A 14,301-nucleotide genomic window follows, 5' to 3' on the forward strand; every position below is an offset into this window, starting at 1 on the left:
TTTCAGTAGTAGAAGTACAAGATTTTTTTTTAACCTAAAATCCATAAGTGCGCTTCAAAGTTTTTCTGAAATTCTGTGCAAAAGAAATTACTACAACTAATACCTAATATTTTTAATGACTTAGTATGTTCCAGGTATTGTTATAAGCCCTATACATATGTTAACTTATTTAATCCTCACAAATTCCTTTTACAGAGAAGGAAACTGAGGCAGAGAGAGGTGTTCTAACTTGCCTGAGATTACACACAAAGTGTGACTTGAACCCAGGTTGTCTGACTTCAGAGTTCATGCTCTTAACCATGTTAGATTGTTCCTTAATAATTTATCATTTTCTGTAATGGTTTATAAAGACTTTTATAAAGATAAATTAGACTTTACCCAAGGTGTGCAAGTCATCAATATGCAAACCAGTATTTAGACACTAGTTCTTAAAATAATTTGCCTTTGAACAATTCACTTATAGCAAGGATATTTTATTCATAAAAATGTTGATAAGAAATAGAGCAGGCATAAATACAAATAAATTCTATGAAATGTCAAAAAATGGATAGGATAAAATTATATACATGCATACACACACAACTGCTCCATGGCACATGTAATTTAGAAATTTTCAAGGTGTTTTGGTAAAGACAGAAACAACTGCTCATAAAATGTTGTAAAACTGCACACTGGTAAGCAATGACCAAAATGTGAAAATTTTATAACTGCAAGTCTTCACTTCTCACTAACTAGTTGTCCTGAGTGACTTAGTCTCTCAAATAATCCATTTTTGATCAACTATTTACTTCCAGACCAAGGTAGATAGGTAATGTTGCCAACTTATCTTCAAGCTATATACATGAATCTGTGAATTCAAAAAGATTTAAGCCTCTTAAGTGCTAAATATTTAATCATAAAATTTACAGGTGACTCTCCTGAACTATGCCCACAAGGCAGCATCATTCCATGGCAAACCCTAGGCTGGTATTCTGGATTTGGTGGTGCATACTAATTGACTCACCTAGAGTTCTGCCTCTAGGGAAGGCAGTAAATCGCAGTGCTGGCAGTGCCCCAGGAGGGAACATTTAGAATTCCAATACACTCTTGAAGGGGACTACACATGAGGAACGGCCTCTGTCTTCTCCAGTAAAGGTCCAAAATTTCTGGGCAGGATTTTCTAAAACATTTCAGGGAAGGGTGAACTTTGGGGAACAGGATTTGTGAGCACGAAGTGATGAATTCTTCCCTGTCTTCTGCCAATTATAAAGCAAGGACCATCACCACTTTTACCCTTATCACTGAAGGCCAGGTAAATGGGTCAGAGCAATAGCAAAGTGACTGCTGGAATCTTCATAGCCTCGCATCAACAGAAATGTCTATGGAATAAAGAGTGGACGGTCTCACTCAGTGAACTATTCCCTTCAATAAGGATATGGCAAACCCATGAGAATACTGTTTATTAGGGCCACACTGAGGGTGGTGACCTATGAGCTAGACTATATCAGCCTGGGTTGTTATATAAAAGACTGTGCTTAGTGCATTACCAAGTTTCCAAAAGAAAACTTTTTTGAAGGAGATAAAAGATGAGGCACGAAGTCAAGAGCAGAGATGATCAGAAACAGGTCAGAAAGTAGAGTTTAAGATGTAGTTAGATGAGGTTCACGTATAGATCATAATCAAAGCAGGGGTTCCAGAAGCTCTCGTATTAGATACAAAATCTAGGTGTGGGAGCCAACTGGCTGGCTTAAGGGCATAGAGCTGGGATCAGACCCTAATAAACCCTGTGGCCCACTGCATCAGGTATTTAGATTAGATTCCCAAGTTAAGAGAAAGAAAAGACACACTAAAACATAAGAATATACAACTCATCTTCCTGGTGTTCAAATATTTATTTTAGGTAGTAAAGGCTTTTATTGTTCTGAACCCTGATTAGAAGTCAAACGATCAAGAACAACTGAAGAAGGAGATTCAGGAGCATGTAAAAAGAGGTACAGCACCTTACAAACATCCCAGGAAGGTAGGTATTCTGATTATGAACAATATTTGCTTAGTATTCTGGAAATTTTCAGCTGTTTATTTTTTCCATTTTAATGAACATTCTCCTCAAACATGCTATACCAAATATTCCAAACTAAACTAATGACACGGATAAGAATCAGAATCTTTGAGATTAAAATGAAACCCTTAAACTAATTTGCTGGGTCATTTGGCTTACCTGACTTATAGTAAATACAGTAAGTCCCCTATATTCGAACAAGTTCTGTTTGGAGAGCATGTTCATTAAGTCTAGTTTTTTCGTTAAGTCTAACAAAGTTAGCCTAGGTACCCAACTAACACAATTGGCTATATAGTACTGTACTGTAATAGGTTTATAATACTTTTCACACAAATAATACATAAAAAACAAATAAAAAAATAAAGAAAACATTTTTAATCTTAAGTACAGTACCTTGAAAAGTACAGTAGTACAGTACAACAGCTGGCATACAGGGGCTGGCATCGAGTGAACAGGCAAAAAGAGTTACTGACTGGAGGAGGGAGAAGAGGTGGGAGATGGTAGAGCTGAAGGATCGTCAGCAATAGGAGATGGAGGGCGAGCTGCAATGTCACTCACGCCTGATGCTGATGGCACAGGTTCGGGTTCCTTGCTGGAACCAAATGCATGTTCGCATCTTTGAAAGTTCACAAATTGAAGGTTCGTGTGTAGGGGACTTACTGTACTAAATATCAAGAAAAATATCAACAATACCCCTCTCCCTTTTTTGGTTGTTACCAAAAACTCACCCCAATGGGTGTCCTGATTCTTTCACCTAGAGTTCATAATAGAACTTTTATATAATTGACTTTGTCTAAAGATGAAAACTTCTGGGCTAATTTTCTTCCCTTGATATCTACAGGTAGAATTTATTCAAGAGCTGCCAAAGACTATTAGTGGGAAGATAAGAAATGAACTGAGGAAGAAAGAATGGGAAACAATTTAAATTCATTACTTATCATGGTATCTATAAAATAAGGCTCTGTAAAACCACAAGATTATGAAAAGGTGATTTCAAAATGTGACAGTATGCTTATAAACTAATTGATTTAAAATATCTTGTGGTTATAACATCATAGGCTGAATTCTGAACTAAAATATTCAGTAAATTCCTCTGCATTAGTGTCAATGTTCTTATAATTTGGCAATATAAACAGAATACCATCAGCTGCCATGGAACTTTTAAACATACAGTACAGAAGCGTTTCTGAACCGAATCTCTGACCTGTTGGATTTCAAACCTTAGTTGAATAATTCTTCTGATATGTTGACATACAAATCAGAACCAATTTTCAAGGGTTGAAATAAAACTAAATAAGTTATAAAAGTTTTTAGAAAAACTTAAAATATTAGATTATCATAATTCTCAAAGTACAAAAGCATCTACCTGAAAACAGTCTAGTGATTTTTATTGGTCACATTTTTATTCAAATAATTAAAAATAGTTTAAAATTTGTTTCAAGGTCTAACTGCAAAAGAAGGGTATCATATGTTGTACACCTGAAACCAATATAATATTGCATGGCAATTATAATTCAATAAAAAGAAACAAGAATATCATATACTCGTATTGCTGCTTATTACATTTAATCTAATAAATACAGTTTACCAAGTATTTCATTTGTGGCTCTTCAAAAAAGTATGATAAATTTGGCATGGGTTAATATATGAAATATAAATAAAATAGTATAAGACATTATCAGAATACTCATAATGTGTGGGAATTCAAGGGGCAATCAGGATTCATACATGAACAGAAGACAAATTAGATAAATGGTGAATGAAATTAGAAGCCTGTGAAATTCTTTTTTCTATTTTCAGTGTGTGTATGTGTGAGAATGTGTTGAATAGCCCCAGTGTAGCTTACAGAGCTCAGATACACTGTGTCCTCACAACTGGTAGCCCTATACAAATTTTTTTCTCTTTACTGTAGTAAGAGTCACATTGAGGTAAAAACATAGTTTACATGTAAAAAAAAGTCAATTCCTCATTGAAGGTCTGAGTCTCAATGAATTTTTAGTAGAAAAATCTACATTTCTGTCACAAACATGGCTTGTTTCTGGAGAGTTAAAAGTGTGTCCCCCTGGGGAATGAGACAGAACTATGCTGTTGGCTGTTTCCTTTTGAAGTGTTTGTTCCCATTTGAAATAACCACAACATTTTCTCTTTTCTTGGTACTTCCCAATAGGACAACAATAGAAGACTTTTCCATGGTTCGGTCCATTATTAGAAGCAACAAGTCTCTTAGATCTTCGGCCACACTTGCATAAAGGAGGTGTTATTTTCCCACCCTTCCAAGGATCTTGTACATTAACTGTAGAAGTTAAGATAGAAGGGAGAACCTTCCTGGAAGAACTTCCCCCTGGGGAGCCATTAGATGATGTAGGCTTTTCTTCATGAATAGTGAAGGTCTGTTTTTTTGCTGGTGGGAAAGGTAGGGGACTGGATGGATTCCTCTTAGCACCACCTAAATGAAGAGGAAGTTTCCCCAAAACTAAAGGATGAGACATATTGGCATTAACACTGTTGAAGCTACTTGATTTACATTCAGGTAACTTAAAGTCAAAAGCATCTGAACCTGGATCTTTGGCTTCTTTTATATTATAAATAGTAGTATGTGGACTCTTATATACAATAGATTTAGACGTATCAGATTTTTGAGGAGTTTCTTCTGTGCCTCCAAAATTTTCTTGACTTAACATTTCAGATTTTTCTAAAACCATTAATCTTTCTCCAGAATTAAATGAAGTGTCTAAGTTTGAGTCACTAATAGGAGGCATACAATATATATTCTGCTCAGGTTGAGATGATGGCAGTAAAGCTACATCCTCCCAATCAGCCAACATAGGTAAACTGTCAAGAGCAGAACTCATTTCCATATCAGAGACATTATTAACAGATGAAATGGTAGTTGAAACAAGTATCAATTCTGAACCAACTGTTGAAGACTCAGAATTGGTATTAAATGCAAGATGTTGGTTTATTTGCTTCTGCATAGGTGTATTCAAACTGGAAGACTGTAACTGCCCCAGAGAGGTCCTGGACTCAGTATTAAAAAGAGATAAACAGCTTTTGACATTCTGACAGCCTGCTTTTACATTGCCCTTTAGTTGTAAATGATCTTGCTGTACTTTTATAGGAAAATTCACATCAACTGACTTCATTTGCACTTTCTCGTAGGATTTTATTGTATTTTTAGGTTCCGTACCATATATGCTGGGATCATGAATGCTACTGTTGCAGGCTGATATTTCTTCAACTTGATCCATATTCAAATTTCTGGTGAAAATGTTAGGATTCCTCTTAGTGGGAACCTATGATTTCACAGACAAATCCAACAGCTTTAGACATTCTGCATTCATAATTTCTTTAGTACGCATTGTATCACAAAAAAGAAAAACGTCATCATTGATTGATTTATAAATGATAGCATACATGACATCTACATTTCAACTTGCCCATGATTACTTCTGGAGTTTGAAATAACAGAATAAAGAGGTAAGACACTACTAACCTTGTTCAAGGACCTTGTAATTTTCATTAAGCAACCATCCCTGATCATTTTCCAAGCAAGAAGGGCAGTATTCCTAGAATCATCCAACCCTGAGAAAAGAGATATCAAACACTGAATTTAGTGGTACCAGTGTAAAGAAATATAGCAAAAAATACCACCACTTAAACAGAAATTGGAACATACTGTTGGTTTTCTGATCATCTACTAATTTCATTGGTAAGGCTACTGGCAGCCTTACCAATGAAAGATTTCCCACATTTACAGGGGAGGAGGTGAAATTTTGTTAGACAGTTCAAAAATATATGACCGAGTCCTGCACACGCCATCCTGGGAGTGCACGGAGAGCGGTTGCCCATAGGAGACCTACAAGCAGATGCCAGGCCCAGCCCCTTTTGTCCCAGGAGCGAGCGGATAGCCCTCACCCCTAGGAAATCCACAAGAAGCCACCAAACCTGCCCATGCTGTCCCGGGAATGCATGGAGACCACCTGCCCATACAAGATCCGAGAGCAGGCACCAAGCCCTGCCCCCACTGTCTTGGGAGTGTGTGAAGAGCAGTCGCCCATAGGAGACCCACGAGCAGGTATTCACCACTGGTACTGGCCTGTAATTTTCTTTTTTTGTGGTATCTTTGTCTGGTTTTGGTATCAGGGTGATGGTGGCCTCACAGAATGAGTTTGGGAGTTTTCCTTCCTCTGCAATTTTTTGGAACAGTTTCAGAAGGATAGGTGTTAGCTCTTCTCTAAATGGTTTTTTTTTTTTTTTTTTTTTTTTTTTGCGGTACGCGGGCCCCTCACTGCTGTGGCTTCTCCCGTTGCAGAGCACAGGCTCCGGACGTGCAGGCTCAGTGGCTATGGCTCAAGGGCCCAGCCGCTCCGCGGCAGGTGGGATCCTCCCGGACCGGGGCACGAACCCGTGTCCCCTGCATCGGCAGGCAGACTCTCAACCACTGCGCCACCAGGGAAGCCCTTCTCTAAATGTTTGATAGAATTTACCTGTGAAGCCATCTAGTCCTGGACTTTTGTTTGTTGGGACTTTTTTAATCACCGTTTCAATTTCATTACTTGTGATTGGTCTGTTCATATCTTCTATTTCTTCCTGGTTCAGTCTTGAGAAGTTGTACCTTCCTAAGAATTTGGCCATTTCTTACAGGTTGTCCGTTTTATCAGCATACAGTTGCTAGTCTCTTATGATCCTTTGTATTTCTGTGGTGTCAGTTGTTAAGTTCTCCTTTTTCATTTCTAATTTTATTGATTTGAGTCCTCTCCCTTCTTTTCTTGATGAATCTGGCTAAACATTTATCAATTTTGTCTATCTTCTCAGAGAACTAGCTTTTAGTTTCACTGATCTTTGCTATTGTTTTCTTCATCTCTATTTCACTTATTTCTGCTCTGATCTTTCTGATTTCTTTCCTTCTACTAAGTTTAGGTTTTGTTTGTTCTTCTTTCTCTAGTTGCTTTAGGTTCCTGAGGTAAGATTGTATTGCTATAAACTTCCCTCTTAGAACTGCTTTTGCTGCATTCTGTAGGTTTTGGATCGTTGTGCTTTTGTTTTCATTTGTCTCTAGTATCATTCTTTAACACCATACACAAAAATAAACTCAAAATAGATTAAAGACCTAAATGTGAGACTGGACACTATCAAACTGTTAGAGGAAAACATAGGCAGAACGCTCTTTGACATAAATTACAGCAATATCTTTTTTGATCTGTCTCCCAGAATGATGGAAATAAAAACAAAAATAAACAAATGCGACCTAATTAAGCTCAAAAGCTTTTTCACAGCAAAGGAAACCATAAACAAAACGAAAAGACAACCCACAGATTAGGAGAAAATATTTGCCAACAATGTGACTGAGAAGGGATTAGTCTCCAAAATTTACAAACAGCTCATGTGGCTTAATATCAGCAAAACAAACAACCCAATCAAAAAAGGGGCAGAAGACCTAAACAGACATTTCCCCAAAGAAAACATACACATGGCTAAAAGGCACATGAAAAGATGTTCAACATCATTAATTATTAGAGAAATGCAAGTCAAAACTACGATGAGGGCTTCCCTGGTGGTGCAGTGGTTGAGAGTCTGCCTGCTGATGCGGGGGACAAGGGTTCGTGCCCTGGTCCGGGAGGATCCCGCATGCCACGCAGCGGCTGGGCCCGTGAGCCATGGCCACTGGGCCTGCGCGTCCAGAGCCTGTGCTCCGCAACGGGAGAGGCCGCAACAGTGAGAGGCCCGCGTACCGCAAAAAAAAAAAAAAAACTACGATGAGATATCACCTCACACCAGTTAGCATGGCTATCATCAAAAAATCCACAAACAATAAATGCTGGAGAGGGTGTGGAGAGAAGGGAAACCTCCTACACTGTTGGTGGGAATGTAAATTGGTGCAGCCACTGTGGAAAACAGTATGGAGGTTCCTTAAAAACCTAAAAATAGAGCTACCATATGATCGTGAAATCCCACTCCTGGCAGGTATCTGGAGAAAAACATGGTCTGAAAGGATACATGCACCCCAATGTTCAGCGTTGTTTCCAAAACATGGAAGCAGCCTAAATGTCCATCGACAGAAGAATAGATAAAGAAGATGTGGTACATATATACAATGGAATATTACTCTGCCATTAAAAAGAATGAAATAATGCCATTTGCAGCAACATAGATGGACCTAGAGATGGTCATACTGAGTGAAGTAAGTCAGAGAAAGATGAATATCAAATATCACTTATATGTGGAATCTAAAAAAATGATACAAATGAACTTATTTACAAAACAGAAACAGACTCACAGACTTAGAGAACAAACGTATGATTGGCAGGGGTGAGTGGGGAGAGGGATAGTAAGGGAGTTTGGAATTGACATGTACACACTGCTACATTTAAAAAGGATAACCAACAAGGACCTACTGCATAGCACCGGGAACTCTGCTCAATATTATGTAACAACCTAAATGGGAAAAGGATATGAAAGAGAATAGACACATGTATATGTATAACTGAATCACTTTGCTGTACACCTGAAACTAACACAACATTGTTAATCAACTATACTCCAATATAAAATAAAAAGTTAAAAAAAAACCCTATAGGATCATCTCAATAGATGCAGAAAAAGCTTTTGACAATATTTAACATCCATTTATAATAAAAGCTCTCCAGAAAGTGGGAACAGAGGGAACTTACCTCAACATAATAAAGGCCATATATGACAAACTCACAGCTAACATCATTCTCAATGGTGAAAAGCTGAAAGCATTCCCTCTAAGAGCAGGAACAAGGCAAGGCTCTCGCCACTTCTATTCAACACAGTTTTGGAAGTCCTAGCCATGGCAATCAGAGAAGAAAAAGAAATAAAAGGAATCCAAATTGGAAAAGAAGAAGTAAAACTGACACTGTTTGCAGATGATGTGATACTATGCATAGAAAATTCTAAAGTTGCTACCAGAAAACTACTAGAGCTCATCGATGAATCTGGTAAAGATGCAGGATACAAAATTAATGCACAGAAATCTCTTGCATTCCTATACACTAACAACGAAAGATCAGAAAGAGAAATTAAGGGAACAATCCCATTTACCATTGCATCAAAAAGAATAAAATACCTAGGAATAAAGCTACTCAAGGAGACAAAAGACCTGTACTCAGAAAACTATAAGATACTGATGAAGGAAACCAAAGACGACACAAACAGATGGAAAGATATACTGTGTTCTTGGATTGGAAGAATCAATATTGTCAAAATGACTATATTACCCAAAGCAAGATACAGTTTCAATGCAATTCCTACCAAATTATCAATGGCATTTTTCACAAAATTAGAACAAAAATTTTAATTTGCATGGAAACACAAAAGACCCTGAATAGCCAAAGCAATCTTGAGAAAGAAAAAGGGAGCTGGAGGAATCAAGCTCCCTGACTTCAGACTATACTACAAAGCTACACTAATCAAAACAGTATCACACCGGCACAAAAGCAGATACATAGATCAATGGAACAGGATAGAAAGCCCAGAAATAAATTCACGCATCTATGGTCAATTAATCTATGACAAAGGAGGCAAGAATATACAATGGAGAAAAGACAGTCTCTTCAATAAGTGCTGCTGGGAAAACTGGACAGCTACATGTAAAAGAATGAAATTAGGACATTCTCTAACACCGTATACAAAAATAAACTCAAAATGGATCAAAGGTCTAAATGCAAGGCTGGATACTATAAAACAGAGGAAAACCTAGGCAGAACACTCTTTGACATAAATTGCAGCAATATTTTTTTTGATCTGCCTCCTAGAGTAATGAAAATAAAAACAAACAATTGGGACCTAATTAAACTCAAAAGCTTTTGCACAGCAAAGGAAACCATAAACAAAAAAAAAAAGACAACCCACAGAATTGGAGAAAATATTTGCAAACAAAGCGACCTACAAGGGATTAATCTCTAAAATACACGAACAGCTCAAGCAGCTCTATGTCAAAAAAACCCCAAACAACCCAAATGAAAAATAGGCAGAAGACCAAAATAGACATTTCTCCAAAGAAGACATACAGATGGCCAAAAAGCACATGAAAAAATGTTCAACATCACTAATTATCAGAGAAATGCAAGTCAAAACTACAGTGAGGTATCATCTCACACCGGTAAGAATGGCCATCATCAAACAGTCTACAAACAATAAATGCTGGAGAAGGTGTGGAGAAGAGGGAACCCTCCTACACTGTTGGTGGGAATGTAAATTGGTAAAACCACTATGGAGAACAGTATGGAGGTTCCTTAAAAAACTAAAAATAGAACTACCATATGATCCAGCAATCCCACTCCTGGGCATATATCCAGAGAAAACCATAATCTGAAAAGATACATGCACCCCAATGTTCAGTGCAGCACTATTTACAATAGCCAAGACATGGAAGCAACCTAAATGTCCATGAACAGAGGAATACATAAAGAAGACGTGGTACATATATACAGTGGAACATTACTCAGTCATAAAAAAGAATGAAATAATGCCATTTGAAACAACATGGATGGACCTAGAGATTATCATACTAAGTGCAGTATGTCAGACAGAAAAATACAAAGTATCATATGATACTGGTCATATGTGGAATCTAATTTTTAAAAAAAGATACAAATGAACTTATTTACAAAATAGAAACAGTCTTACAGATATCGAAAAAACCTTATGGTTACCAAAGGGGAAACGTTGGGGGGAGGTATAAATCAGGAGCTTGGGATGAACATACACACACTACTATATATAAGATAGATAACCAACAAAGACCCACTGTATAGCACAGGGAACTCTACTCAATATTCTGTGATAACCTATATGAGAAAAGTATCTAAAAAAGAATGAATATATGTATATATGAATCACTTTGTTGTACACCTGAAACTAACACAACATTGTAAATCAACTATATTCCAATAAAATTAAAATTAAAAAATAATATATGACCAACATTCTGTAGGGACCATGTTTTATGAGTAATCTAATAGTCTTGCTCAGTTCTTTCCCTAGTCCACTGTATTATTTGGGCATTTGTTTATAATCTCCATTTGATTTGGCTAATTCTTTTCATTCTTTTTAGCAAGTAGAAAGCCACTACATGACAGTCTTTATCTTACAATATTTTATGAAAGTGGTAATTTGAAAATCTTGGAAACAATTTGAATTGCATAGATTAGGGCTTTTTTCAGGCTGAAGCATATTCCTTGTTAATGATATCATCAAAAAATGAGGTTCAAATGAAAGACTGTATAAAATTAGAATGACTTACATAATAAAATTTTAAATTATACTAACCGAAATGTTCTCGTCCCAAGAATTCTATTCCCACTTCCTGCAGGGCACCACTTAGTCCTTTTGGTTTTCTCCTGTAGAAAATCTAGTCAAATAAAAGACAATATGTCTTAAAAAATGATTACTATTTGAAAGGCTATGTATTTTTTTAAAACAGTTTTTTTTTTTTTTTAATATTTATCTGGCTGCACAGGGTCTTAGTTGTGGGATCTTTGTTGCAGCACGTGAGATCTTTAGTTGTGGCATGTGGGATCTAGCTCCCTGACCAGGGATCGAACCTGGGCCCCCTGCATTGGGAGTGTGGAGTCTTAACCACTGGACCACCAGGGAGGTCCCTTAGGGGCTAGGTATTAACCATTTACTTCTCATAATTTTTATTCTATTAGATTTGGAATGTGCTTATTTTTGTGTTGTTCTATATACTTTAAGAAAAGTATTTATGTGAATGTTTCAAAACAAAATATTTTGTTTGTAGAAACTCATACCCATGCATGGGATAAAGTTTAATCATTTTTTAATAGAAAGAAAGTGAACATGCCCCCATCTTTGACCCTTACCTTGTAAGTTACTCTGAGATCAATCCAAGAATTAAGGAACACAGGTTTTAACAACTGTTTTCTTTTACACTCATACTCCAGGCAAACTCCCAAGTCCCAGTCTGCATTAAGTATATTAAAATAGAACAAAGTCAATGATGCCAGCAGTTTTTACTTACGCTATCATTTACAAATAAAATGGTGAAAGATGACATAAAACAGAATAGCAGGACTTAGAATAATATATGAAAGCATATATTATAATAATATACTATATTTTAAATATAATATATAGTATATATGGTATATATAACATACTATATAATATATAAAAGAAGAGTAAGATTTAATTGCCCTGGTAATATCTAACAATTATTCAAAACTTACTATTAAGAAATTAGGTTGGTAATTAAGTTTCAAAATGATTTCTTAAAAACACACTAAAACACAGATACTTCAGAAGAAGAGTAAGGTGTCACATTACAAGGTCTAGATGGAAAAGATTATCTGCTTTCAACATTCTAGAAAATATTAATGTAATGGAGAAACCAAACATCTTACAGGGACCCTTTTGGGCTATACCCCACAGGCCTGCAAGCCCTGTACTTGCCCAACCTCAAGACAGAATAAAGAGCCTGAATCGGTGACACAGACATCAAGGATTTAATGAACAGGGGGATCATACATGTCTGAAGCAAGGTCTTGGAGCGACACTCCACCACGCGAAGCAGATGGCAGCAGTCTTCTGCTAAGTGTTACCGGGGGAATTGACATCAGGTTGGCTCATGAGTTCCCAGGGAAACCAGCTGAGGAACAAGCCCTTATGCCCCTTTGATAAGCTATCATGGTGGAGATATTCTGATCTAAAGATTAGAACAATCACTAGCTGGGGCCAGGGGCAAGTATGTATTAAGAGGGGAGGTCAGTCATATGAGTAGGGTGTTAAGTAAAGCAGGGACTGGTCAATCAGGGGATGTACAGAGAACAAGAGAACAGCCATCTTGAGTGGCCTGATCATACAGACCCAAGACTATCAGTGCTATGCTATCAATGGCACAGCACTGCTATCAATGACTATTAACGGGAATGCTCTAACATGGGCATAGAAAAGGTCTACTTTAAATGGCCCATTTTTTCCTTGATGTCTACATTAGAAGTGTGAAAGTATAAAAGCAAAGGTTGTGAGTTGAATAAGGACTCTTTTTTTTCAAAGTTATAGAAAATAGCATGCTAAGAGTTTTCACCAGTCTTTGCCTGGATTCAGGAGAACAGAGAGGAGCAGTCTAGAAAGATTCTTTAAAGTTAGGGCTTAAATTTTTAAGGTATTTAAAAAATTTTAAATATGAATAAATTTACTTTTCTTGGTTAACATCTGCTAGACACTTAGATTTCTTTTCGTGGCCCAAGAAGCTAACAAGTATAATTCCTACCAGAGATAAAGAATTATACGGTGGCAACACTACTCATTTATGATTGATAGATACAACTTTTTTTTTTTTACCTGACCAAGTAACAAATGCACATAATTTTACTTCAGAAGTAGAAATATCTGAAACCCTAGTAGCAAAAGTAATTTTCTTCTGTTGCTGAATCTTCTGAATCCATTTACAGAACTGAGATAAGCAAATCTTCAGAGGGACTCCTTCATCAACTTGAGCCTGAATAGAGTCATAAAATCTGAATTCAACAACTGAATTCCATAATTATTGAGCACATAAGTAGGCGGTGTGTGGGGGATATACAACAAAGAAGAAGAAATTCTAACTGGCAAAGAGTTCATCTAGTGAAAAGATGTTAAAACACATGGGAGAGAAATAATATAATGGTTAGAATTCTGCAAGGTAAGAAAAATTCGGTTGATCAATCTAAATCACACAGAAATACAATAAATATATCTCGATCAACAGAAATTTGATGTCACTTAATTTCCATAAAGTATGGAAATTGATATACATCTTTATAACACTATTCTTTCTTTCTTTCTTTTTTTTTTTTTTGTCACACCACGTGGGATCTTAGTTCCCTGACCAGGGATCGAACCTGTGCCCTTGAAGTACAGCGTCTTAACCACGGGAAAGTCCAATTCTTTCTAATTTTTAAAGATTCCAAGATTCTGGAGGGGACATTATATCTCCTAACAGTGAATAAATCTAATTCCAAATGGCATATAGCTTTTATTTTCTTTTTGAAACTGATTTCTGAATTTTAATGTATGCATCTCGCCTGCTTTTTTTTTGTTGGGGTGGGAGGATGAGAAGAGAAATGAGGAAAAGAGAAGGGCATACCTGCTTTATGCCTGTTAGTTCCATGCAAAATTCAGAAAGAATTGGATGTTCCTGAGGATGAACATAAGCATGGAACTCAGATTCAATCTCTCCAGTTGATGTGTTTAGCAATATAGCTGGAAATTCAACTACATGAAAGAATCATCAATTG

General features: G+C 36.7%; 2 protein-coding genes across 8 annotated transcripts in view; one reads left to right on the forward strand and one right to left on the reverse strand.

Annotated features, from left to right (window-relative positions):
- The window catches only part of ACSM3 (acyl-CoA synthetase medium chain family member 3), a 28,169-nt gene extending 25,206 nt beyond the window's left edge, over positions 1-2,963 (forward strand). Inside the window, 2 exon segments of the mRNA XM_060124032.1 lie at positions 1,880-1,999; positions 2,880-2,963. Coding sequence (XP_059980015.1) covers positions 1,880-1,999; positions 2,880-2,963 — 204 coding nt within the window.
- Positions 1-14,301, reverse strand: part of ERI2 (ERI1 exoribonuclease family member 2) — a 40,477-nt gene that overhangs the window by 22,990 nt on the left and 3,186 nt on the right. For 3 of the 7 annotated variants that reach the window (XM_060124018.1, XM_060124020.1, XM_060124019.1), the window contains 6 exons: positions 14,151-14,278; positions 13,367-13,523; positions 11,887-11,987; positions 11,333-11,414; positions 5,532-5,620; positions 500-5,331 (listed from right to left, as the gene is read on the reverse strand). In XM_060124018.1, the coding sequence (XP_059980001.1) occupies positions 3,997-5,331; positions 5,532-5,620; positions 11,333-11,414; positions 11,887-11,987; positions 13,367-13,523; positions 14,151-14,278 (1,892 nt within the window). In that variant the 3' untranslated portion in view covers positions 500-3,996. Of the gene's footprint in view, positions 1-499; positions 5,332-5,358; positions 5,385-5,531; positions 5,621-11,332; positions 11,415-11,886; positions 11,988-13,366; positions 13,524-14,150; positions 14,279-14,301 lie in introns of those variants that run through there. The other 4 variants (XM_060124021.1, XM_060124023.1, XM_060124025.1 and 1 more) reach the window with 4 other exon arrangements.

The sequence above is a fragment of the Lagenorhynchus albirostris genome, chromosome 15, assembly GCF_949774975.1.
Source record: "Lagenorhynchus albirostris chromosome 15, mLagAlb1.1, whole genome shotgun sequence".
In the NCBI taxonomy this organism is placed as follows: Eukaryota; Metazoa; Chordata; class Mammalia; order Artiodactyla; family Delphinidae; genus Lagenorhynchus; species Lagenorhynchus albirostris.